The 24,121-nt window shown below is 37.7% G+C and overlaps 1 protein-coding gene across 2 annotated transcripts in view; it reads left to right on the top strand.

Annotated features, from left to right (window-relative positions):
• Positions 1 to 12,112: 12,112 nt before the first annotated feature.
• Positions 12,113 to 24,121, top strand: part of Tmem273 (transmembrane protein 273) — a 33,925-nt gene continuing 21,916 nt past the window's right edge. For both annotated transcript variants that reach the window (XM_047553708.1, XM_047553706.1), the window contains exon 1: positions 12,113 to 12,201. In XM_047553708.1, coding sequence (XP_047409664.1) covers positions 12,156 to 12,201 — 46 coding nt within the window. In that variant the 5' untranslated portion in view covers positions 12,113 to 12,155. The remainder of the gene's footprint in view (positions 12,202 to 24,121) is intronic.

Here is a 24,121-nt window from a genome sequence, read left to right as displayed (position 1 = left end):
GGAGGAACAGCCAAGTGCCATGTTTTTCTGGGCAGCTCTTGTGAACACAGCTGCAGTTCTGCTCTCCCAGGACCAGGTTCCCATCCCCTAATCCCGGTGCTTCCAGGAGTACCTCCCACACGTCTCCTTTCTGCAGAAATGCTCTCTTCTAACTTCATGCCTGTCATGGATTCTAATATACATGCCATTCTCAACTCTCCAGAGTCCATAACCATGTCCATCACTTCCAACCCAAACATGCCAGTTTATTCAGACTAGCAGTGCAGTCAGATTGTCTGTCTGTCCCATTTTATCTTCTGGCACTTCTGCTCCTTTCCCTGCAGTCCTGGTACCACGGCATGGGCTCTGAGAGCTGTGGGGCTCAGATCTCCATACATCTCATCCAGTCCTGAATTTCTCAGTCTCCAGAGTGGGATATAGAAAAGATGTCTGGGTAGAGGCAGCAGCAGCGAGATGGCAAAGATGTATGGAATCCCCTTAGAGATTGTATTCCATACATCCTTTCTGCAGAAAGGATAAGTGTGGGAGGTGCTCCTGGAAGCTCTCCACTACTTGGGTGGCCTTTAGGAAAAGACATGGGCAATGGCCTTTCAGAGAATTAAACAAATGTGAATATTTTGGGGGACAGAAGATTATTTCCTTGAAGCTTCATTAGATGCAAGTTGTTGGCCTGCAGTTTTAATGTTCTTTTCAGTTTTTCTGTCACAACCCAGTTTGAGGTAGAGACTGTTCATTCAGTTTGATTCTTTTTTTTTTTTTTTTTTAATCTCCAACTCCAGCACAGAGGCAAAGTTGATAAGAAGGAAGTAGCTTCTCCCCAGTCCCAGAGGACCGTAACAGTAACACTTTAGCTTGCCTCTAATTACAGCCACCATGACAGTTCATATGTTGCGGCAATAAAATAACCATAAACCTTACATAATCATTAAAGTTAAGCAAACAGCCCCGCACTGCATCATAACATACAGGTAGTTGCTAATAATCCAGGAACAGCATTGGGGCATTCAAGGAACATCTTTCCTATCTCCACAGTTTCTTAAACAACTTTAGAGACATATTTTTATTAAGTATATGCAAGGCAGATGATCTTAAACCTCAAGAAGAGTGTGCATAATAATTGTGTACTCTTCTAATGCTCTCCAAAGACCTATTCAGAGTCCATTCTGAAAGACAATAATATATCAAGAAGTTCTGCAAACTTCCTCCTAATGAAGACATGCCAATTTGAGACCAAGAATGTGGCCTCCAAGGACAAAATAACCACTGCTCTCTGTCTCTCGGTATTTTGCTACTTTATTTCAGAGTGATTCAAAATCTAATTAAATTTCTAAACTCTAATGAAATTACAAAAGAAAAATCATTTAGGATTATATTATGTACAATTACTCACGGCTGAAAATTACAGTTACCCTCTTTCACCGGGATGGAACCTCCTGGGAAAACTCTTGTTATTTATCCACCATATAAATCTGACGCTTCTCCCACTATGTACAGGTTGGAGGTAAAGCTGAATTAATTAAGTGTATATATCCTGAGCTGCAAGAGATAGGTGGGAAGGGAGTTCAAGGGGAAGAAGAGCTGAGATCTCCTAATGCAAGAAAGTCTGGGATGAGTGAGTACAAACTAACACTGGATTCCTTCTAATAGGGCAAATGCTCTGAGTGTGGGTCTCTTGGGATCAGAAGCATTGTACATGGGAAGAATAGAAGAAAGATCAGATATGAATATGCATTTCAAACTCTGATGGGCTTTGAGAAGCTTAGCTTATTTTCTATAGGCTTGAGAAAGACATATCACCAAACTGCCTAGGGATAGGCAAAGGGTGCAATTTCTATTTTAAAAGGGTGCAATGATTGAATCAATCCAGACCAATATAAGTAATCAGATTTTTTGAAGTATTCAGCTGTTTAGTAATTTTCTAAAATTCCTCTGCTTATTGTCTTCCTTCCCTGTGAATAGTTTTGAAGATACTATCATAGTTACAAATATTGTAATGCACTGCAGAGTCTGGTTTTGGGGAACTCTGACTTCCAGGAATATTGACTCACTCATTTGGACTTTTATTCCCATTAATAATGACTAGAGACAATAGTTAAGATATATATTTATATATATCTGTTTTGGTATATCAGAGAGCTACCAAGGCAGTGAAGAATGATGAGAATAAGATTTGCAAGAATAAACCTAAAAATAAGCCCTAAATTTGAAAAACTTTTCTCCCAGAGGCATCTTCAAATCCCAAAAGAGATGCTGAGAAGCTGATAAGTGAGAAAAGATGTGAGTAGCTTTGAGGAGCTAGAATTCAGAACTAACTTGGTAGACCTCTCAGTTTTGGGTCAGGACACCAAAGTGCTAACCTCTAGGAGAAATGAGGAACCAGAAGTCCTTCAAAAGGACTGGAATCCAATTTAATTCATTGTAATCTCTGAAATTTCATTAAGATATTGGGGTTTTGCTAGGAAAAGGTAGAAGACTGTCAAAAGCAACATGAACTCATTTGGAAGAAGATAATATTATCCAAAGCTTGGAATTGTTTTACTTCCATAATTTTTTCCCTTTATTATGTCAGGGACTCATTCACTAGGACCTGTGTAACTCTACATCATGTACAACCAGACGAATGAGAATTTATACTCCATTTATGTGCGATGTGTCAAAATGCATTCTACTATCATGTATAACTAATTAGAACAAATAAAATATATAAAAAATAAAATAATAAAATTAAATAAAGGCAAGCTGTAAAAAAAAATTAGTCACTAGACACATGAGAAAACAATGAATTCCATGTGCTCACACACACTCAAAAGAGAAAAATAAGAGATGATAGAAATTGATCCATAGTGGATCCAGGAAATGGAGCCAGCAGGATACAGATACAGGAAATATATGCTTATTCTGATCAAGGAAATAAAAGAGAAGATTGTGAAGTTTGACAAATAACTGGACAGTATAAAAAAGGATTAATGAAATGATTTTTTTAGTCATTCAAATGAAAATTCTAGAACTAAAAATTACAATAACTGAAATTAAGATCTCAATAGGGTTAAACAGTAGATTATATACAGTCAAAGAGGTAATTAGTAACTGAAAGATTGAGATAAATATATAGACTGGAACCTGGGAAGACAAAAGGATGAAAAACACAGAAGACAATGTAAAAGACATAGAAAATACAGAGAGAACTTTGAACATCTGTGCGATTAGAGTCCTGGAGGGAGAGGATAGAGCGAGTAGAACAGAGACAATATTTTAAGAGATAATGACTGAGAATTTCCTAAAACAAATGAAAAATATCAAGCTACGCATTTAAGAACTCCTAAAACACCTCTCAGAATGAATCAAAAGAAAGTCACATTTAGTTTCTTCAGAGGAAAATTGATGAAAATGAAAGGCAAAGGAAAGGGTTAATAGCAGCCAGAAAAAGAAGAAAAAAAATCTTTCAAAGAGCAACATAAAGATAGTCAGAGGTGTATTTTTGTCTTAATTTAGCCCTCCATTTTGTGGTTGCACCTATTATTTGGGTCAAGATATGGGTATAACCTGATTTTTTTTTCCTTTGTCAATTATGTTAATTTTCTTTCTGAAGGTTCTTAGAATTTCTTTTTCTTCTGTAATATTATTAAATTTCAATAAAATATACATCAATGTTTTCCTTTCATATATGTCCTTTTTAGCATCCCTTCATCTATTTTAATCTGAAATCATCTTTATTAATGAGAGATTTCACTTATTATTTCTCCAAATATTTCTCCCTGCCATTTTTTCTCTTCTTCAATCATATCAATGTTAATACTTTACTCCAAGATTTTTGACATTTTCCCCCTTTTTTCATATTCTTTTCTTTTTTCTGATATATTCTCAGAGAGATCAGGGAAATCAGTTTGCTAATTATTTTTTCCACTCCATTATTTCTTTTATTTATCTCCTCAATAGTTTTCTTTATTTACATACTTTTATACTCAGTTACTCCCTTTGAATTCTTTGTCATAACTGTTGTTTCTAGCTAAAGTTTCCAATATTCTCTCTTATCTCTTTAGATATTTTTATGTGTGTGCTTATGTTTAATTACCTTTTTCTCCTCTGATCTGTTAACTCTAATTCCTCTAGCATCTGTTTAGTTTCTTAATTTTTCTACTTAACTCTTGTGCTTTTCAGATATCTCACAATTTTTCCTATGAACTCATACTATCCAGGACAATCGACTGCCTTGGTTGGTGGTATGCACTGGTGAAACAGCAAAATTCCAGTTCAACTTATGCTTTTCTAATAAAGTTGGGAGTTTGTTGGCAAAGGTTCCTCTGGTTTTATGATCAGAGCTTGAGCATTTCTTTTTGCATGCCTTTTTACACCCCTAAGCCGTAAAGTTTAGCAATCTCCATGACACTGATCAGTGTCTTAGTCTGTTTTATGTTGTCTGAGCAATATAAATGCTGATTTATATATTAAAAAAATAGAACCTCATGGTTCTGGAGGCAGCAAAATTGAAAAGGGGATGTGCACATCTGTTGAGGGCCTCCTGCTGCATCATAACATGGCAGATGGCATCACACGGTGGGAGTGTAGGCAAGAGTAACGAGCTGGCACATTTGGAAGAGAGAGGGGGGACAAAGGAGCTGACCTGCTTTCTGAAAACCCACTCTTACAAGAACTAATCCATTCCATGAGAACTAACCCAGTCTTGTGAGAAGTATCATCATCTCTCTTAAAGGCTCCACTTCTCAATGCCACTACATTGGCAGCTGAATTTTAACATGAATTTTGGTAGGGCAAACCACTCCAAATCATAGACCTCAGAAAGTATACTTGTCCCTACTCTCTGTCATTAGTAGCCAGTGGCAACAATGCTGTATGGGTGTGTTGAAATGGGGAAGGGGAAGGAATGTGAGAAGGTGCTCTGGGGCAGGACAGTCAGCTTTCTTCTCTGCTCTGAGCTCTCCTCTCCTTGACTTTAGCCAAAAGGCAATCCCAAGGTCTCTTTGATGTGAACTCAGCACCTCCACCTGGCACGGGGCTGGCCCTCATGTTCTTTTGCTTCATCCAGGTAACAGGGGTGAGAGGTGATCAAGTAGTGTGCTCCTGACCATGGCCCACGGTGCCCAGGCTTCTTTGCCTTCAGTTTCTACATGTGCAAACCAAAACCGAACCAATTCTGTCTTCATGAGGGTTTCTCGTAATTTTTGGTTTAGATCCTAGGGATTCATTAATCTTATTTCTGTGAGAGAAGCCCTGTGTTGGTCTACCAGGGAATTTATGCTTTTGTTTAGAAACAATGATAAGTCTCCATTTATTTAACTCACCCATTATATCACTCAGTATAGATTTTCAGTATTCATTTTCAGGTAACTCAAAATTGAATTCATTTTCATAAATCAACATTACAAAAATAAGAACAACAAAAGCATGGACAACTTACACATATTTTTATTATGTGCCAATTATTGTTTAGGAGGCTTACATGCATTAATTAATTGAATCCTCAAAACAACCTATGAGTACATTTCTATTTCTCTTCTACAGATGACAAAACTAAGGTGCAGTGAGGATCGGTGAAGGATCAAGGTTTGGCCCCTGAGTCTGTGCTCTGAATCTTTTCATGAGAACTGATTCTAAATTTATTTTTTAAAAGACTAATGCAACCCAAACACTGTTTCTTTCCTTAAATTTTTTGCTCCATTCAGTTTTACTGAATAGTAAGCAACTCAACTAGTTACTTCTCTTGGTTTATATAAGTAAGAAGAAATTTTTTTATGTAAATCCATTTTCAGAATCTTTATCTCTATGGTGTTTGTAATAAGTTGACCCTCTATATGAATAGGTTCTACATTCATGGATTCAGCTAGTTGTGGATCAAAAATATTTGGAAAAAAATTTCATCTGTACTGAACATGTGCATACTTTGTCCGTGTAATTATTCCCTAAGCAATATGGTATAACATAAAAGTTACATTGTTTTAGGTATTAAAAGTCATCTAGAAATGATTGAAAGTATATGGGAGCATGCGCATAGGTCATATGCAAATACTACACCATTTTATATATGGGACTTGAACACCTATGGATGTTAGGAGCTGCAGAGGATCCTGTATCCAGTCCCCAGGATATGCCAAGAGACAGCTGTACAAAGGAAATTGCTATTTTCACTTAACTCTTGTGATTTCAGGGCAGAAGTCCATCTTCTAATTTAGAATTTGTAGATGACTTCCTTACTTCTTGGTCATAGAAGCCAGAAAACTGTTAATTGCTCCTGAAAAAACAAGGTGGGAATCTGAGGCCCCCAACATTTGGTTGTGTTCCTGAGAAGCCTCCTGCATCACCCATCAGAACCAAACAGCTGGCAATTCTTCACCCAGAGCATCTGGATGGTTTCCATTTTTGCCGGTCTACATATTTGATAAATGCTAATATTTTTCAAACTTCTACGAGATGTGGGTTGGGAACGAGGTCCTCTTTTCAACAGTGAGATCCAGCTTCATAATTCTCACATTACTTTCTGAAGACCAAGTATGGGTGAAATTGGATGCCCAGCCTGAGGAAGCTGCTCTGTTCTCTGAGATCCCTCTAAACTGGAAACAAACCCTGCCTCTGTTTCTTTGGCCAGGAACTCGAGTTATGTCTCCTAGGATTTAGACCTTTGTTTCACTGAATGCGTTTGGTCCATGGCTTCCCCAAATTCACATCAGTGGATAATCAGTTCATTAGCTCTCATGGGACACTGGAAAAAAATTGAGGGTGAAAGTTGCTTTTGGGTTTTGGTGGTTTCATTATTTCAAGATTGATCACTTTAATAATGAAATTTGCCTTAGTACCTTAATGGACTTTATACATTTTATCATGACCTGGCCATATTTGAGAAAATTTAGAATCACAATATTATTCTTAGGTCAGCAACAGAAGTGGGCACAACCATTCAGAAATAGGGAAATAAATGAAGCCATGAGGGTATACAGGCACAAATATAATTTTTATAATCAGAAAGTAATATTAAAATAGCAACCATATATATATATGGTAAAATTGGATCATGTTTACGTATACGATTCCCTCTAGACTGCTCCTAAATGCACGCATGTCCTTATTTTAACTTATTACTTCTGCTACCATGCTCCAAGGTCACCATGTTCTTTAATTGTAAAATGTTTTAGACAAGGGAGCTACAACCACTGCCAACTTTGTTTATAAACTTCAGTTTCCTTTATTCCCTGGAAACAGGTACCTCCACCAATTTGCTTACTGAAACTCATACGAAGTAGTGGAGCAAAAGGTACTGTCATTCCCTGGAATATGCCCTCAGTTGGCTTACTTCTCTTTAGATGTGTTCATCGATTTCTTTCTTTTCCTTTTTTGATTTTTAATTTTTAATAATTCCATAGTGAGCATTCTTATATCCAGCCATAAGCATTTTTCAATTACTTTCTTAAACTTTGTTCTTTCAAATGGTATTGATGGGCCAAATCTTGTGTAAACTTTTTTTGTTTTTTTTTTGGTGCTGGGGATTGAACCCAGGGTCTGATGGATGATAAACTTTCGCTCTACCACTAAGCCATGCTGCTGGTTCCTTGTGATAATTTTCGAACTCACTGATGCTTATTGCTAGAATGGGTCAAACAATTAAAATTTCTATCAACACAACCTTTCTAGTATTAATATTTGTTTGAATTTCATTTTTCTTATGTAATCTTTAATAAATGTCCACTTTTTCTATCACATGGGGGTTATAAGGATTGTGCCTATATAACTTATTACCTGAAGCAGAACCTTCATCAAACCTTTGGGAGTTAAATGAAGTATTATTATAGTTGCACTAGGATGGTGAGCATAAACCAGGAGTTAGCTGGGAAACGACCTATGATCCTCCTGTTAACAAAGCATACTGATAAAAAATATCCACACACCCACTTCACAAAGGAAGAATTAGAACATTACTTTAAAAAATTTTTATTTATTTATTTATTTTAGAACATCACTTTTGCATACAACTCTTTTCCCTTTCTCTCTCCACTCTACCTTGCTCCAAAAGATAATCCTTCCCCAAATTTTGTATTTATCATTCCCTAGATTTTAAATAAATACTATTCAATGAAAAATAGACGTGTGTCACTAGACTCTTGATTGTTTAGCTTTGTTTTTTTCTGTATTTCATGGAAATGGGATTCTTCTGTTTGTCATCTTCTGCAGTTTGACTTCTCACACAATATTCTATCTCTTTCTCTAACTTCTTCTTTGTTGCTGTTATTTATTCATTATTACAGCTGTATATTACTCTATGGCAAAAATTTATCATAAGTTATCTATCCATTTTCCCACTGATGTTTTGTAATCATTCTTTCAAGGCCTTTTCAATTACAAATTATGCTCTGTATTCTTTCCTAAATCTCTGAATGTACATGGCTAAGAGAGTCCTTGGGTGTATTGCCAGGGGGAGAACTGTTGGATCACAGAATTGGCTAAGCCTCAACTTTAATAAAGAACTTATGCATGTATGAATATGTCACAATGAATTCCACTATGAATATAATCATGATGTTCCAATAAAAAATTTTTAAAAATTGACCCTTTATTCAACCATATCATTATATTTAACAATTAGTCTTTGATAAGCAGAAGCTTTCTACATAGACAAACATATCAACTGAGTATCTAATGTTTTCCTTCTTTTTTTATTCAAAGAAAAAATTATACATCAGCTAGGACTCCAGATAATACTGAATAGAAATAATGAAATAAGACATCTTGCTTTTTACTAATTTTAAAAAGATTGGATCTATGTAATTCACCATAATGATCTTTGCTATCATTTTTTTTTTGGCAAGAACCTTTTTATCAGATTTGAGAAGTTTTGAACTATTCCTAAATTATTAGGAGTTCGTGTTATGAGTGGGTGATGGATTTTATCAAATTCTTTTATAATCTTTTGAGATTTTTTTCTATTTTAACTAATTAAGGTGGCAAATGATATCATTATGAAAATTTATTCTTTATATATACATGTAAAGAACATATATAATATATACTCTATATATTCTCAAGAATATAAATATTATACATATTCTTTATATTTTCTAAAGAATGTATGTGTACACACACACACACACACACATACACACACAAAAACACATACACAAACACACACACCACACTGAATTTGATTTACCAAGTTTTTTAGGTTTTCTGTCCTCTAGTTCTTGAGTGAGTTTGGGCTGTACTTCTTCTTCCTCTTTCTCTTGTCTAGTTGTGGTAACAAGGTTAGGCTGGCTTCATAGAATGAGTCAGGGAATATTTTTATGTGTTTTTTTTTCCTTTTGATCCAAACTAGTTTGTTAATTTTGGAATTTTCTTCTCCTTAAAAATTCTAATGCTTTCATAAAACTTTGCAAAGTAGCTTGGCCTGGTATTTTCTTTGTGGCAGAATTTTTAACTATTTGATTCAATTTTTTGAAAGGTGGTAGGACTCTTCCAGCTTTCTGTTTTTCTAAAGTCTGTTTCAGGAAGCTCCATTTTCCTGAGATTGTGTGTACTTCCTCAAACTTTTTAAATTTATTGGCCCAAGATTTTTAAAAAATTTTTATTTGTTCTTTTTAGTTATAAATGACAGTATGGCCTAAGATTTTTAATGTAGCTATTATTGCATTATTAACCTTTTCTGTACTCATGTTCCCTCTTATTCCTTTCCTTCATTTCTTTCTATCTTTTCCTTTCTTTTCTCTTTCTCTTTCTCTTTTCTTTTCTTTTCTTTTCCAGTGCTAGGAATTGAACCCAGGCCCTCGCACATACTAAACAAGTGCTCCACCCCTGAGCTACATCCCCAGCCTCACCTTTTATTTCTAATAGTATATATTTTTGTCTTTTCTTTTTCTTAACCAATTCTGTAAGAAGTTTGTCATATTATTGGTTTTTTAAAGAGAAACATTGAAGATTCATTGATCTTCTTATTGTGTATTTCACGTTTCATTCATTTTGTTCTCATATTTTTATTTACTTTCTTCCTTATTTCTCTTTATTTCTTTTTGTGTGTGGGGTTATTCTGTTTTAAACTTTGAAACTGGTTGCTTAGCTTGTTTCCTGTTTTGTCCTTCTTTAGAGTATTTACATCTGCCTATTTCCTTCTAATCATTATTTTTCTGGCTTTCTACAAAATATGCAACATTTTAATTATCATTCAGTTCTAGTTATTTTTAATTTTCATCCTAAGTTTTTGTTTGACCTATGAATTATTTAGAAACATTTGTAAATTTAAGAATGGCTAATTTCTAATTGTTATTTGCAGAATTCTATGTAAGTCCAATAAATTGTATGTCAAATTTTACCTATCTCTTATTTCTTTAATTTAATCTCCCATAATGGTGGTGGTTTGATGGCCCCTCTTACCTTTGACTAAAGGCACCTACATGAGGTGTCAATCCAGAGACTCTGTGGTTGGTGCTGAGTGTCCTGGGAAAGACAGAGGACAGTGCTGGATTTGGGCACAGTACCCTGCTTGTAGGGCAGAGTATCAGAGCTGCAGGAGCAGGGCTCAATCTCTGCTGATTGACAGTACAAGTGATCTCCTCAGTCACTCCATGGCATTCCTGTTGGTGGGTAGGAGGCTGGGTTTGCTGGATGGGGGTATGATCTCAGGAAGTGAATTCACTCCTTCATTTAATGTATACTACTGGGACCTGGACTGAGTCAGGCTCTGGTAAAGGTGCTCTGTCCCTAGCCCTCAGGGTCTCCACCCACTGGGAGCCATTCTGATTCCTGTGACAGAAGCATCCTAAAGGTAAGAAGCCAGCATTCCTTAGAGGAGCATGGGGCAGGGTACACTTTGGTGCTGGGATTACACCATGAAGACAAATCACTCCCAGGTGTGACAGTCAGATGTCAGGTCATCTTGTGAGAGACATCTTAGGAGGCATCTTAAGTCTCCGTATTCCCTCTACTCCATTTTATTAAACAGCAGTATTTTCTGGACTTAGAAGGTTGTGGCAGGTAAAAAAGCAGAAGTTGCTGCAGACTCTTCCTCTCTTGGGCGTATAGATAATAGGTTGAACCCCTAGGGGGGGAAGTTTTGAGGGGTATGCTGGAGCAGAAGTTCATGCTGTTTGTGTTCATTCACCCATGAGAAAACATTTGAAAATTAGTTGCAGACGTTGAAAAATGAGTGATTTCACATAAGAATGGAGTCACTTGATGCTCTCAGAGCCTCTGGGCCTGGTCTGATTGAAGCTCAATGACATTACCACATGGTTGACTTTATTAAGAGCAGGAATCACAGGTATTTTCCTCCACATTCCAGTTTTTACAGCTATCTCTAAATATTGTTCACCTGTATCACCATATTGATCTGCCACTAGATCTTGCTATTTGCTATGTGGATAAAGAAGCACATATATTTCTACATCACACATTTATTTTTAAACAATAGTTTCAACCGGGCACAGTAGCACACACCTGTAATCCCAGTGACTTGGGAGGCTGAAGCAAGAGGATCACAAGTTTGAAGCCAGCCTTGCCATTTAGGGAGAACATGTCTCAAAATTAAAAAAAAGTTGAGGGCTGAGGATTAATTCAGTGGTAGTGTACCCCTGGGTTTAATTCCCAATACTGTAAAAAAAATTTTTTTTCATAATTATGTTTCAATGCTTTTGGCTTTTTTCAGAATCCCTATCTACTTTAGTCTGGGCATTTAAAACTGTTACTCAGAGAAGAGAGCAGTAGGCCTCCCCAGATTCAGAGGGGTCAGGGCACAAAAACAGGGGTCAGGGATTCCTGAGGCAGGAATGATACCACAAAGGCTGGACTTCAGGGCAGACTGGATTTACCCCCCCTTCTCCTCTGAGACTGACTGACCTGTGTCTTTGGGCAGGAAACTGCACTCAACCATGGTTCAGGTCCTGCTCTGTGGGGTAGTGGACAACATAGGCTGCAGTACCCCAGCGGACTGCAGTGGACCCTCATTGCACACCAGCTTTCTTCCACTGCTTGGCAGAGGCTGATGATAGGGGCTGCCCTTACACCTGCCCTCAGAGAAGGCTGAGAGGAACTGAGCCGCCTCCCAGCTGTGGCAGTGGCTTCCTTCCTTGTCAGTCACGTGGGACTTGGCTCCTGTCCCTGGAGCCTCGGGTCACACAACTCACTGTGCCTGCCCTGCCAGGAGCCAGGAGCAGAGCGCCAGCATGAGTTCGGGGGTCGGCATGCTGACAGCCCTCCTCTTCCTCCTGGGTAAGTGGAGAGTGTAAAATGGGACACATTTTACTCTTCCCTGGCTGGGGTTGAGTGGCTAGTGATCAGGAAACAGAGGGTCTCAGCCCATCAGGGCTTCATCCCTAACACCGGAATGTGTCCCTCTGGATAGATGGGTTTTCTGATTGACCTGGCAGGGAGCAGTTCTTTGTGTTGTTTCATTTCAGTTGCAACTTACAAATGCTCCTGGGCAAAGGGAGAATAGGAAAGGTCATGTGGCAGAAAGAACTTCAGGCTTGGGATCTAGAAAAATCAGTTTCAACTGTGATTCCATTGTTGGCAAACTAGTGGAGGCTTCTGAGACCTCTGGTATTGGTTTCTGAACTAATGAAATGGGAAACAATATTTACTTTTTGGGATTGTCAGAGAATTACATTAAATTCAAATAAATCCAGTCAAGATAATTTCATAGAAAGAGAAAACAGGTGGATGCCGCTCTATGGTTGATGCTGTATAGTGTTATTGTTGCAGGTCTGGTCTTCTGGAAACTGAGGCAGCACAAAGACCTCCCTTCAAACCCCTATTCTTGAGATCAAGTCAGAAATATTTCAGACATGTTGCTTGGAGTACAGGCAATGAATTTATTAGAAGGGATGGGAAATGGGAAAAGTGGACACTCTCAAGGGAGATAGTGGGACAGCGTGCCTCTTCTGTATGCCAGTTTTATTGGAAATTCCAGATAACTTTCCCAAGAGTCACACCAGGTTCACCTCTTGGCTTTTGACTGGCAGCAGGATGACATCAACATCAGATTTTCAATTCTCCACTGCCATGGCAACTCTAGGTCACTTTGACCCAGGTTTTGGTGACCAGTTTTAATTGGATTCTTAACCCTAAATGCTTACATATTTCATGGTAAGGAGGAATTATCCTTATCTCCCTGAGTTTTGGGATTTGATCTGTGAAAAGAGTCACAAAAGTCTGCCCATTTAGGGTAACTTGTGTTTTTCTTATCAACATTATTTGGGATCTGCTTCTCTCCTGCAGATAATAGATACTTTACTGAGGAATGTAACCTATCCTGTCCACATAAGCCTGGTAGGGCTGCAGGTAAATTGTTTCTTGGAAAAGAAAGCATGTGGGAGTCAGAATGGTGGGTCCATTTTATAGAATTATTCCCTTAACCTCATGTTCTCACCACAAGCATCTGCCTATTCCCTATTTTTATTAGGCTGTGGAGTGCATTCTGTTACACAGAGCTAGCTTTGTCTTTAAAAATTACCTGCAACACTGTGCTTTGAAAGAAGGAAGAAGGGGGAGAAGAAGAGATTAACATAAAAGAAGGGCCAGATAGAAAGGGAGAGTTATAAAACTGAAGAAGTGGACAGAAAGGAAGAAACACAGAGATGTGGGGACAGAGGTTCAGTGAGATGGTTCAAAATTTTCATAGATAAACAGAGACACAGAGATGCATGCTACTTTGCAAAGTCCCCTTTGAGTTCAACAATTATTTCTTAACAGGACAACAGATATACATAAAGATTCACTTTCCCAAAACTTGGATTGAACAACATTCAAAGGCAAGCAATCTATCTCCAAACATAAACTTCCATCTGCCAGCAATAGCATGTATCATGGACATGGACAAAACTATTCACAGGGAAGGATTCCATCTGAAGCCTGCAGTAAGCAGGGATAACAAAGACATTGGCCTCTGGGAGTCAGAACATCAGACATCTATCAGTGTACCTGTGGGCAGAGGTCCCTTCCTACAGCAAGCAGAAATTAATTAAGGGTGCGCAGAGTAGCAAACCCAAAGCATGCCTGTCCCAGTGAAGTGACAGAAGATAGCAAAAGTTTTAAATGCTCTTTGACCTACGTAGAGACACAAACCAGTCTGTCCTGGGAAAAAAATTGAGAATTTAAGAAACTCAAAGAAAAATGTGCACATTTTATTAACAGGAAATTCCTTGAAGAATTGCAGGCAATAAACTTTTAAAATGCTCAAGCCAAAAAATAGTAGCACAACCTTTAAGATTTTCCAGTGTTTCTAATGTGCCTAGTACTCAGCTAAATTTATATTTGTTCATCTGGTCCCATGACAGCTCTCTGAAAAGGTACCACTGTTCCTCAAGTGCCTCACTGATGGGGTTTGAATTCCTTGTCCAAGGCATTTCTGCTTGCTGGTGCTTTCACATGTGGATAGTCGAGATAGACAGTGGTGGGGAGTACGGGCTAGTTCTGAACTTCCTGAATCTCAAGACTTGCTCTGTTTGCTATGTGACAGGCCAGAGAAATCAGGCAAATTTTTCATCCTCTCTGTGCTCAGTTTTCTCATCAGCAAGTTGTGGATAATGATCCTACCTGTTCTCTCGTAGGGCTGTTGAAAGAATTAAATCTGTTACCCAATTCAAAGCACTCATCACAGTGTCTGGCATGTGGTCAACACTCACTCTGGATATGATTTTTTTGGTCTTTACAGAAGGCATTTTACTATGTTGCAAAAAGTAAGCTGATCACAACCTTTTGCCTAGGAATTCCCATTTGAAGGAATGTTTTGTAATGAAATAGCATAAAAGTTCTCAAAATATTCAATAGGGTGTTATTTAGGATTTGCTGAAACCATAGTGAAAAACAGAAATGAATGGTTATTAGCAGGAATCTGGCTAAATCAATAATCTTCTAATGTTGCAATGCTCAATATGTTTAGATGAACGACATGACTTTCTATAGACAAACATGAACAGTGCAGAAGTGACAAAGTGGTAATTACAGAGCTAGAGTTATGTAGGGATAGTTATGTTTTATAGGTTTGTTTACCTAGAGAAAATACAACAGATGGTTTACTAGTAGTCTTTTCTCTTTTCAGGAAGTCAGATCATGGGGCAATTTCAATTTCCCTGTATTGAAAATTTTAATAATAATTTATGTGTTCCAAATTCCAATAAATAAATTTCTGTGCACAAAGAAAAAGAAAAAGTCTGTTGAAAGTGAGTTAAGAAAAATTTGTTTTTCCCCTTTATTGACTTTAAGACCTGCTAATAGATGTCCTGTGGGGGTGGGTGAACAGGCCAAAGTAGATGGGAACTGTATCTGGGAGGCTTGGGGGCACATGGGTCAATCTCTGCACAGTCACCCTGTGATGCCCAAGCTTACAGGTATAATAAGCTGGACCTGAGGACCCAGGCACACTATTTTCTCCTCATAGAGTAACTGAAAAGTTTTTGAAAAAAATTGTTTTAATATTCCAAAACATTTTTTTTTAAAAAAAGAGCTTAATGTAACAAACATTTATAGAGCCAACACCCTGAATTAACAAATATTAAAATTTTGTGGGTTTTAAAAGACATACTTATTTAAAGGTATGTAGCTAAATCAATGATGGAAGAAACAGAACAGTAGAGATGGAGTCACCGTTCTCTGCTTCTTTCCTTTGGTTTACTTTCTTCCATCTCTAGTGCTGCTTTGTAGAATTTAAAAGCTTTGCAGGATTTACTATACCACAGTTAACACACTGTATTATCCACCCACTCTGGTACTATGAATCACCTGCATTCATTTCAACTCCTCTAGAAGCTTCTGTTGAAAGTATTATTCCTCTATTTACTTGCCTCCATCACTGATGGAACTTAGATCAGTTCTAACTTTTTGCCTGACCTCCTGTTCCTTGGTTGAGCCCTCTATGTCCTCTCTTTGGAACTCATGTGCCCTTGATTTTCTAGCAGACACCAGGGAAGGAGGCTCGCTGTGTCACGTGGATGTGTACCACTCTGCCATCACTGGGTATTGTCCAGGCACCCTCCACTGGTGGGAGGTGGATTTATCTACTCCCCTACATATTCAGTAGTGCTTGGTAGTCTCAGAATTCTCAGTTTTTGCCAGTTGAAGACGTATAAAAGAGTATCTTAAAGATTTTTTGTTGCATGTTCCCAATCATTCTGAGAACAACCATTTTTCCTCCATCAGGCAACCATTTCTCTTTTTCTACAAATCTATTCTATACTTTTCAAGTTTTATTTGGTTATGGGTCTTTTATGCATCTTTTTCTGAATATTAATTATTTGTCTGTTCCAAGTGTTGTAAATACCTTCTCTCAGTATGTTATCTTTCATCTTTGTGATATCCTTTGCTGTGCAGAAGTCTGTAAGTGTAGTACAATCAAATTTATCAGTCTTTTCCTTTTTTTGTGTGTTTGCCTTTTCTGTTTTGTCTAGAAACATCTTTTAAACATTTTTTTACCTTAAAATAATTGTTTTCTTTATGATTAGGGCTTTCATTTATTTGAAGTGTACTTTTGTGTATAGCTTCAAGATCTAAGTTTGATTTTTCTATACAAAATGATAATTATCCTAATACCATTTATTTGATAATCTGTCCTTTCTCCCCTGCTTTGCAATGTTTCCTCTATTCTATAGCCATTTAATATATATTTGGACTATTAGTGGGCCTGTATTACATGCAATTTTTTTTTATACCTGTCTAAATTTGAATCATATCATGCCAGTTTATTTATGATAGTTTATGAATCTTGCTAACTTCTAGGAAGGATTACCCCTTCTGGTTTTTGTTGTTGTTGTTTTTAATGGTATTGGGGATTGAACCTACCCTGGTTTGCCACTGATCAACATCCCAGTTTTTTATATTTTTTGTTTTGAAATAGGGTCTCACTAAATTGACAAGACTGGCCTTGAATTTGCAAACCTCCTATCTCAGCCTGCCGAGTTGCTGGGATTACAGGTGTGCACCACCATGCCCAGTCAGTCTGTTGTTAGAATCCTCTCTGCTCTAAATTTACCTTACTCCCCAAGGTGGAGTCCTTTCCTCTAAAGCATGGTAAAAATCCCACTTCCTGAGAGCTGACTGCAGCTGACCCCAGCTTATCCAGCTCTGGTTCTCCTCCCAGAACTTCCATGTGGGTCTCACTCATTTCTCAGAAACAAAAGGAGGATGTTCTTATTACAATCATGCCCATTTTGACAGCTGAGCAAACTGGGGCATGCAGAGCTCAGATTCAAACTGAGGCATTTTGATGCCCAAAGCTACTTTTTTTATTGAAACACCAAACTGCCTCTCTGTGGGGAATGGAAAGGAGTGCCATTATGAAAAACTTACATGACTTTTTAAACTGTTTTTGTTTTTTAATTTTTAATTTCAAACATAAGGGAAAGTTGTAAGAATAAGAAGTGTACAAAGGCACTCTTACGATTTGTCTATGTTTAACAATTTACCTTATTTGCTTTATCCTGTATTTCTCTTTCTCTGTGTGTATTCCCAAATATATCAGCATGTACTTATTAAGAGTGTAGTAACCTGGATGGAACTGGAGGACTTCTTGTTAAGTGAAATAAGCCGGCTACAAAAAGACAAACACTGCAGGTTCTCACTCATTTTGGGGAGCTAAAATTCAGTCTTATAGAAGAAAAGAGCAGAACAGTGGCCGATGGGATCTGAGAAGAGTGAGGGGAAAAGAGGATCGAGAGAAGTTGGACAACAGTTACCAAAATACATTCAGGAGAGAGGAATGAATTCTGGTTTTCTGTAGCACAGTAGGGTAACTGTAATCTACAACAATTTATGATATATTTCAAAGTTATTAGGAGAGTCCAAGTTTCCTAACATATAGAAATGATAAGTGTTGAGATGGGATTGCTAACTATTCTGATTTGATTATTATACCTCTATACATATATCAAATTATTACATCATATCCCATAAATATGTACAAATATTATGTGTCAATTAAAATAGAAAAATAATAGAAACATTTTCTTACATAACCATAGTGCAGTCACCCACTTTAGGAGATTAAACACTGACAAGATACTTTTATACTGATCAAATTCCAATATTTTCATTGGTAGTTTCTATGCCTCCAGGACAGATTCTGGGGCTGTGTTGCACAGGGTAACCATGTCACTTCAGCCTTCCATAATCTGGAACATGTCCACAGCCTTGTGTATCTTTCATGACAGTGTGTATCTTTCATGACAGTGATGTTTACTGAAGCACATAGCTTCCTGTCAAACCTTCTCTTCTTCCAGAGAACAGTCTTCATTAGGGTTTGCTTGGTATTCCCTAATGATTAGCCCCAATTTATACATTCCTACCAGAAGATTCCATAGCTCATATAGGAGATTCCATAGCCCGTGCTGTCATTCTCAGGGTTCATGTCTTGAGGAACAGGGTGTGCGACAAAGGTTGATATCCTTTAGACATAATGATAAAGGTTCAAAACCAGTTTTCAGATTATGGTTGTTACAGTTCTAAATAATGGTTTATTACCAATCCATCAGCATTTTTCAGTTTTGCCAAAATATGGACCTAAGAATAGCTATTGAAAATATCTAGTAAAATTTCTAGGCATTTTATTAGAGGTCTATATCGTCCTTCTAAAAAAATTGCCATACGAAATATTCCTTTGGACTCTAATTCCAACCGGAATGTCAGTCATCTGTCTTCGTTTCAATGTTGTTGGAAAGCATCCACTGAAATGTATGTACTATTATAATCATGATAATAAAAGAAGTACAATATCACTTTAATTACATTCCAGGGCCTAAAACATTCTTCATGGAAGGAGCCAGAGTTATTGAAGTGAGCAGAGGTTTTTTTCTTCTGCCTTAATTTATAATGAAATGATGGCAGGGGCCGGGGTAAAGAGAATTAAATTCGTTTTTATCTTACAAGTCAAAGTCATCACTTTATTCCTTGGCTCTTAGTCCCTGAGATCTTTGTAAAAATCTTTCCTGACAGCTTTTCCCCTGTTCCAACTTCCTGCCAAGACGATGGTTTAGAATTGTGTGGTGTGAGGATGTTAGTGGGAAAGAATTCTTGGTGCATTCATTTTCCTTGGCTGCATAATAAATCATCACAAATATAACAAAAGAAAGCGAATACACCAGGGTCTCTTAGCAAGTCAGCAGAAGGTAAGGGAAGAGCCTGGGACCCCAGGTTAGCAAAAGAAATTTCTCAACAGAGGAAGGATTCTCTGACGGCAGATATCCTCACCTTTTTCCTGATCTTTGTGGGAAAGTATTTCTCACATTAAGTTAGCTGCAGGTATATTTTTGTAAATGGTCTTTGTCAACTTGAAAAAATTTCCCTCTATTTTTTATGAGAGTTTTTATCATAAATGAGTGTAGAATCTTGTCAAATGTGTGTCCTGTGTTATCTGATTGCGTGACTTTTCTTCTTTTACCTGTTCATGTGGTAGATGATGTCGATTGATTTTCAAACATCCAACCAGCTTCGTATCCTGGAAAACTCCAGCCGGTCTTGATGTCTAATTTTTTCTATATATTGCTGAATTCTCAAACTCCTGGACTCAAGTGATCTTTCCACCTCAACCTCCCAAGTGCTGGAACTACAGGCATGTGCCAATGTGCATAGATTCCCGTATTGCTGAATTCTACTTGCTAATATTTTATTAAGGTTTTTTATGTCTATATTCATGAGGTATGCTGTCTAGCATTTTTTCTTTTTTGCATTGTCTTTGTATGGATTTAATATCAGGGTAATACTGGTTTAAAAATGAATCAGAATGGTTCCACAATCTAGCTATTGTGAACTGACCTGCTATAAACATTGATGTGGCTGCGTTGTATACAAATGAATCAAAAACATAAAAGAAAATGAATTAGGAAGTATTTCCCCTGTTCTCCTTTCTAGATAGAATTGTGTAGAATTGTTATTCATTCTTCTTTAAACTTTCTCTAGCATTCTCCCATGAAATGGTCTGGGCCTATAAACTTCTTTTGAGGGAACTAATAAATTATGAATTCAGTTTCCTTTATAATTGTAGGGCTACCTAAAGTATCTGTTGCATATTGGGTCACTCTTGATAATTTTTACTTTCTGAAAAATGAGCCCATTTTTCTAAGTTGTCAGGCTTTGTGGGTAGAGCTGTTCATAGCGTTCCTCCATCATTGTCATTGTCCTCATCATCCTTATTGTCATTGCTATTCTGCTGTTTGCAGGATCTGGAGCATCAGTCCCATTTCATTACTAATATTGATAACTGGCATCTTCTTTCCTTTATTTTTTCTTTGTCAGTCTTGTCAGAAGTTTTCAAATTCAATTATTTTTTCAAAGAACCATCTATTGTTTCACTGATTTTCTGTTGTTATTCTGTTTTCATTTTATTGACTTCTGCTCTTGCCTTTATTACTTGCTTTCTTCTGCTTGTTCTGGGTTTATATTGCTGTTCTTTTCCCAGTTTCTTAAAGTGTCATCTTAGGTTGTTAATTTAAGTCTTTTCTAATGAAAACATTTAGTGACATAAATTTCCCTCTTAGGACTGCATTAACAATGTTCCACAAAATATGATTATTCACTTAATAAGTGTTTGATTTCCTCAGGACTTCCCCTTTGACCTTGGATTATTTAGAGGTATTATGCTGTCTTTCATTGATTTCAAATTGATTCCATTGTGATCAATGAATTCAATCTGTATGATTTCAAGTCTTTAAAAATTTGTTGAGGTTTGGCCCAGTGAACACATTGTCTTAATCTTTTTTTTTTTGGTACCAAGGATTGAACTCAGGGGCACTCGATCACTGAGCCACATCCCCAGCCCTATTTTGTATTTTATTTAGAGACAGAGTCTCCCTGAATGGAGATCCTCCTGCTTCAACCTCCTAAGCCTCTGGGATTACAGGCATGTGCCCAACTCATTGTCTTGATCTCATGTGTGTGTGTTCTTGTTTTTTTTTTAATTGTTTGTAGTTTTTCTAGTGGTTGCTCTAGGTTTTACACTATGTATACACAACATCACAGTCTTCAGGTGTCATTTTAACAGTTCAAGTGAAATGTAGAAACTGTGCTACTTTGTTCCTTTGCCTTCTCTCATTTATAGTTGTCTTAAATATTTCCTTACACATTTGGGAAATCTATCAGATAGTGTTATCATGTTTTTAGCTTCAAGCATTAAGAATAATTTAACAACATTAAAAGGAGAGTGAAAATCTATTTTATTTAATCATATTTTTACTCTTTCCAGTGTTTTTCTTCTCACTTCCTGATGTTCCAAAATTCCTTGTTGTATCTTTTCATTTCTGTTTGGAGAACTTCCTTTAGCCATCTTCCCAGGGTAGGTTTGCTGATGGCCAACTCTCTTAGTTTTCTTTATCTGAGGATGTCTTGATCTCCCCTTGTTTCCTGCAGGACATTTTCACTGGATACGGACTTTAAAAGGTAATCCTTTTTTCCTTCACTTCCTTTTGGTCTCCACATTTTCTGATGAGAAATCTATTGTTCAATCAAGTTCTTTTCCTTCTGTAGGTAAGGAATTATTTCTTGATTGTTTTCAATAATTTTTTTAATTTTAATAAGTTTGACTGTGAAATGTCTTGGAGTGAGTTTATTTGAGTTTATCCTGTTATAGTTTGGTCAGCTTCTAAAATTTCTGTGTGTCTTTGGCCAAGTTTGGCAAGTTTTCAGTCATTATCCGTTCAAATACTTTTCCATTTCACTTTCTTTCTTTTCTCCTAGGACTCTAATGCATAAATGTTAGTTGTTTGTTATAATCTCAAAATTCTTGAAGTTCTGTTTATTTTAAAATTCTATTGTATCTTAATCATACTGGTTGGAGATATATATGTATATACATATGCACACACGCATATATGTATAGTCTTCAAGTTCATGGATTCTTTTCTTTGTCCTCTTTATTCTGCTGTAGGGTTCATTAATTGAGTTTTTATTTCAGTTATTATATTTTAAGTTCTCCAATTTTATTTGGTTCTTTATATCTTCTGTTTTTTTGACTTAGGCTTTCTGTGTCTATGCTGAGACTTTCTGTTTTTCTGTTTATTTCAAGTATTTTCTTAATTGTTCTTGGAAGCATTTTTATAATAGCTACTTTACATCTCTGTCAGAAAATTTTGATATCTGGGTAATTTGGTCATTGGTATCTATTGATTGTCTTTTCTCTTTCAAACAGATATTTTCCTGATTCTTTCTTCGACAAGTGGTTTTCATTTTGGGTATTCTGTTATGAAACTAAATCTTATTTAGAGTTTTTGTTTCAACAGGTATTCTCAGGCATCATTTTGGTGGGAGAAAAGGCACATTTCCTCATTGCTGTTGGATGGCTGGAAGTGTAGACTCCTCTCTTGACCTTCACTGGGACCTGATGGCAGTGGGGCTGCTTCTCAGTACTGGGTCATGTGGGAGTCCAGGCTCCTCCCTAGGCCCTTGCTGGGAGGGATAGGGGTGCCCCACTATTCCTTATCACATGTTCTTTACTCACAGTGTGGTGGGGTGACCTTTTGACTCCTGGGAAGTGGTGGATGTCCTGAGTCTCCACTAGTCCTCTTCTGCAAGGAGAGTGAGTCATAAGTGGTGGGGATGAGAATCTAGGTTCTCTGTGTGTCTCTACGGACCCACCTTTGGGTAGGAACTTTTTCTATCCTTTAGGGATAAAAGTCCCTACCTCTGTGGGAGCACCCCTGTAGGGCAGTTGTGGCTCCTCATTGTATCTAATGAGGATGGAAATCTAGGTCACTTCTTGGCTTCATCGATGAAGATGAAGTTGGGGTTGGGGCCGTGGAGTTTTCTCTGCTGTCTGACAGTAGACTGTCTCTTGTCTAAATGTTTTTTCCTTCTAGGTTATCCCTTTTCTGGTCCTCTGGTTAGTGATAACTGACCTTTTTTTTTTTTTTTTTGTGCATGTGAGGGTGTGTGTGTCTCTGGCATATCTGGGTGGCCAGCTTTTCCTGTACCCAGTCTGGGATATATACTAAAACAAATCCAAAGAAATTCACTTCCCTGTTATTTCTGGGATCCCAAGGTCCCTAACCAGTCTGCCTTCTTCTACCTTTTAGGTTCTACTTATATTTACTTATAAATATAGTATGTAGGACTTTTAGCTATATTTAGTGAGAGGAATAGGGGAGAGTAAGCCTATTTCATCTTACCAGAAAAGAAAGCCTGAAGTGAGTTTCTAAGCCCTTGGAGGATGGATGATTTGGAGTAACGCTTTTTGAGGAGGGGCCCTAAATGACTACACATGCCTCAGATACACATTTCTGATCCTAGAGGCTCCTGAAGGGGAGGAAATATTCCATGAGGCAAGGGAAAGAGGAGCCACACAGGCAGAGTGGCTGCTAGGAAAGTCCCTGGTTTTCAGTCCCTTAAGAGGGTGATGGCTAAGCCCAAAAGACTGAACCAGACTGCCTGGTACTCAATCAACAGACTGTTCCACTAGCTCTCAAATTAAACCATCTGTGTTTTTTCCTTAAAGTCACTGTAAGTGTCTATGTCACACCCAGACCCTCATTTATCCACCAGCACTGCTTGAACTGTTTCTTTTATTAAATTTGATTCCATTAAGTAACCGGCTAATAGTTCTTAGTAAGACAAACTAGGCTCGCTCTCTCCTGCTTGTCTGCACAGAACAGATGAGCAGCGAGGGAATTCCTGCCTGGAACCCAGCTGCACCCACCTCACAGACCTGGTCAAACCCTTATGAACTTCCATACTACCAAGAAATCACTCTCCAGGAAAAGAGGTGAAGGACCTGGAACTGGGCCCACAAGCTATCCCAGAGGACTGGGACACCTACACATCCAGAGCTTTCTCTTCGAGAAAGCAAACACTGGTTTGCACCAGACTTGACTGGGACATAAAAATAGTGAGTCAGGCCACAACTTGAGGAGTTGACAGTTTGTGGAAAAGACAGTTACAATGCAGTGTGTTTATAACTGAGATGAGAGAGGCTCACCAGGACGTGGAGGAGAAGCACCTGATCCAAACTGATGTGTGCAGGAGGGCTTCCTGGAGGATGAATGTTATGGAGTGTGAACTGATAATGCCCCTCCTGACTGAAGTCTTCCAGCAGCTCCCCACTGCTGCAGGCAGTGACCAAAGTGTTTGTTCTGCCCACACGGTCCCCAGCTCCATCATAGGCTCCACCACACAGAGCATCCATCCTGTTCCTGTTCAGCCTCAAGGCCTCCTC

Source organism: Sciurus carolinensis, chromosome 5 (genome assembly GCF_902686445.1).
Source record: "Sciurus carolinensis chromosome 5, mSciCar1.2, whole genome shotgun sequence".
Taxonomy (NCBI): domain Eukaryota; kingdom Metazoa; phylum Chordata; class Mammalia; order Rodentia; family Sciuridae; genus Sciurus; species Sciurus carolinensis.
Note: the sequence above shows the minus strand (reverse complement) of the source record. Positions and strands in the feature narration are given on the sequence as shown.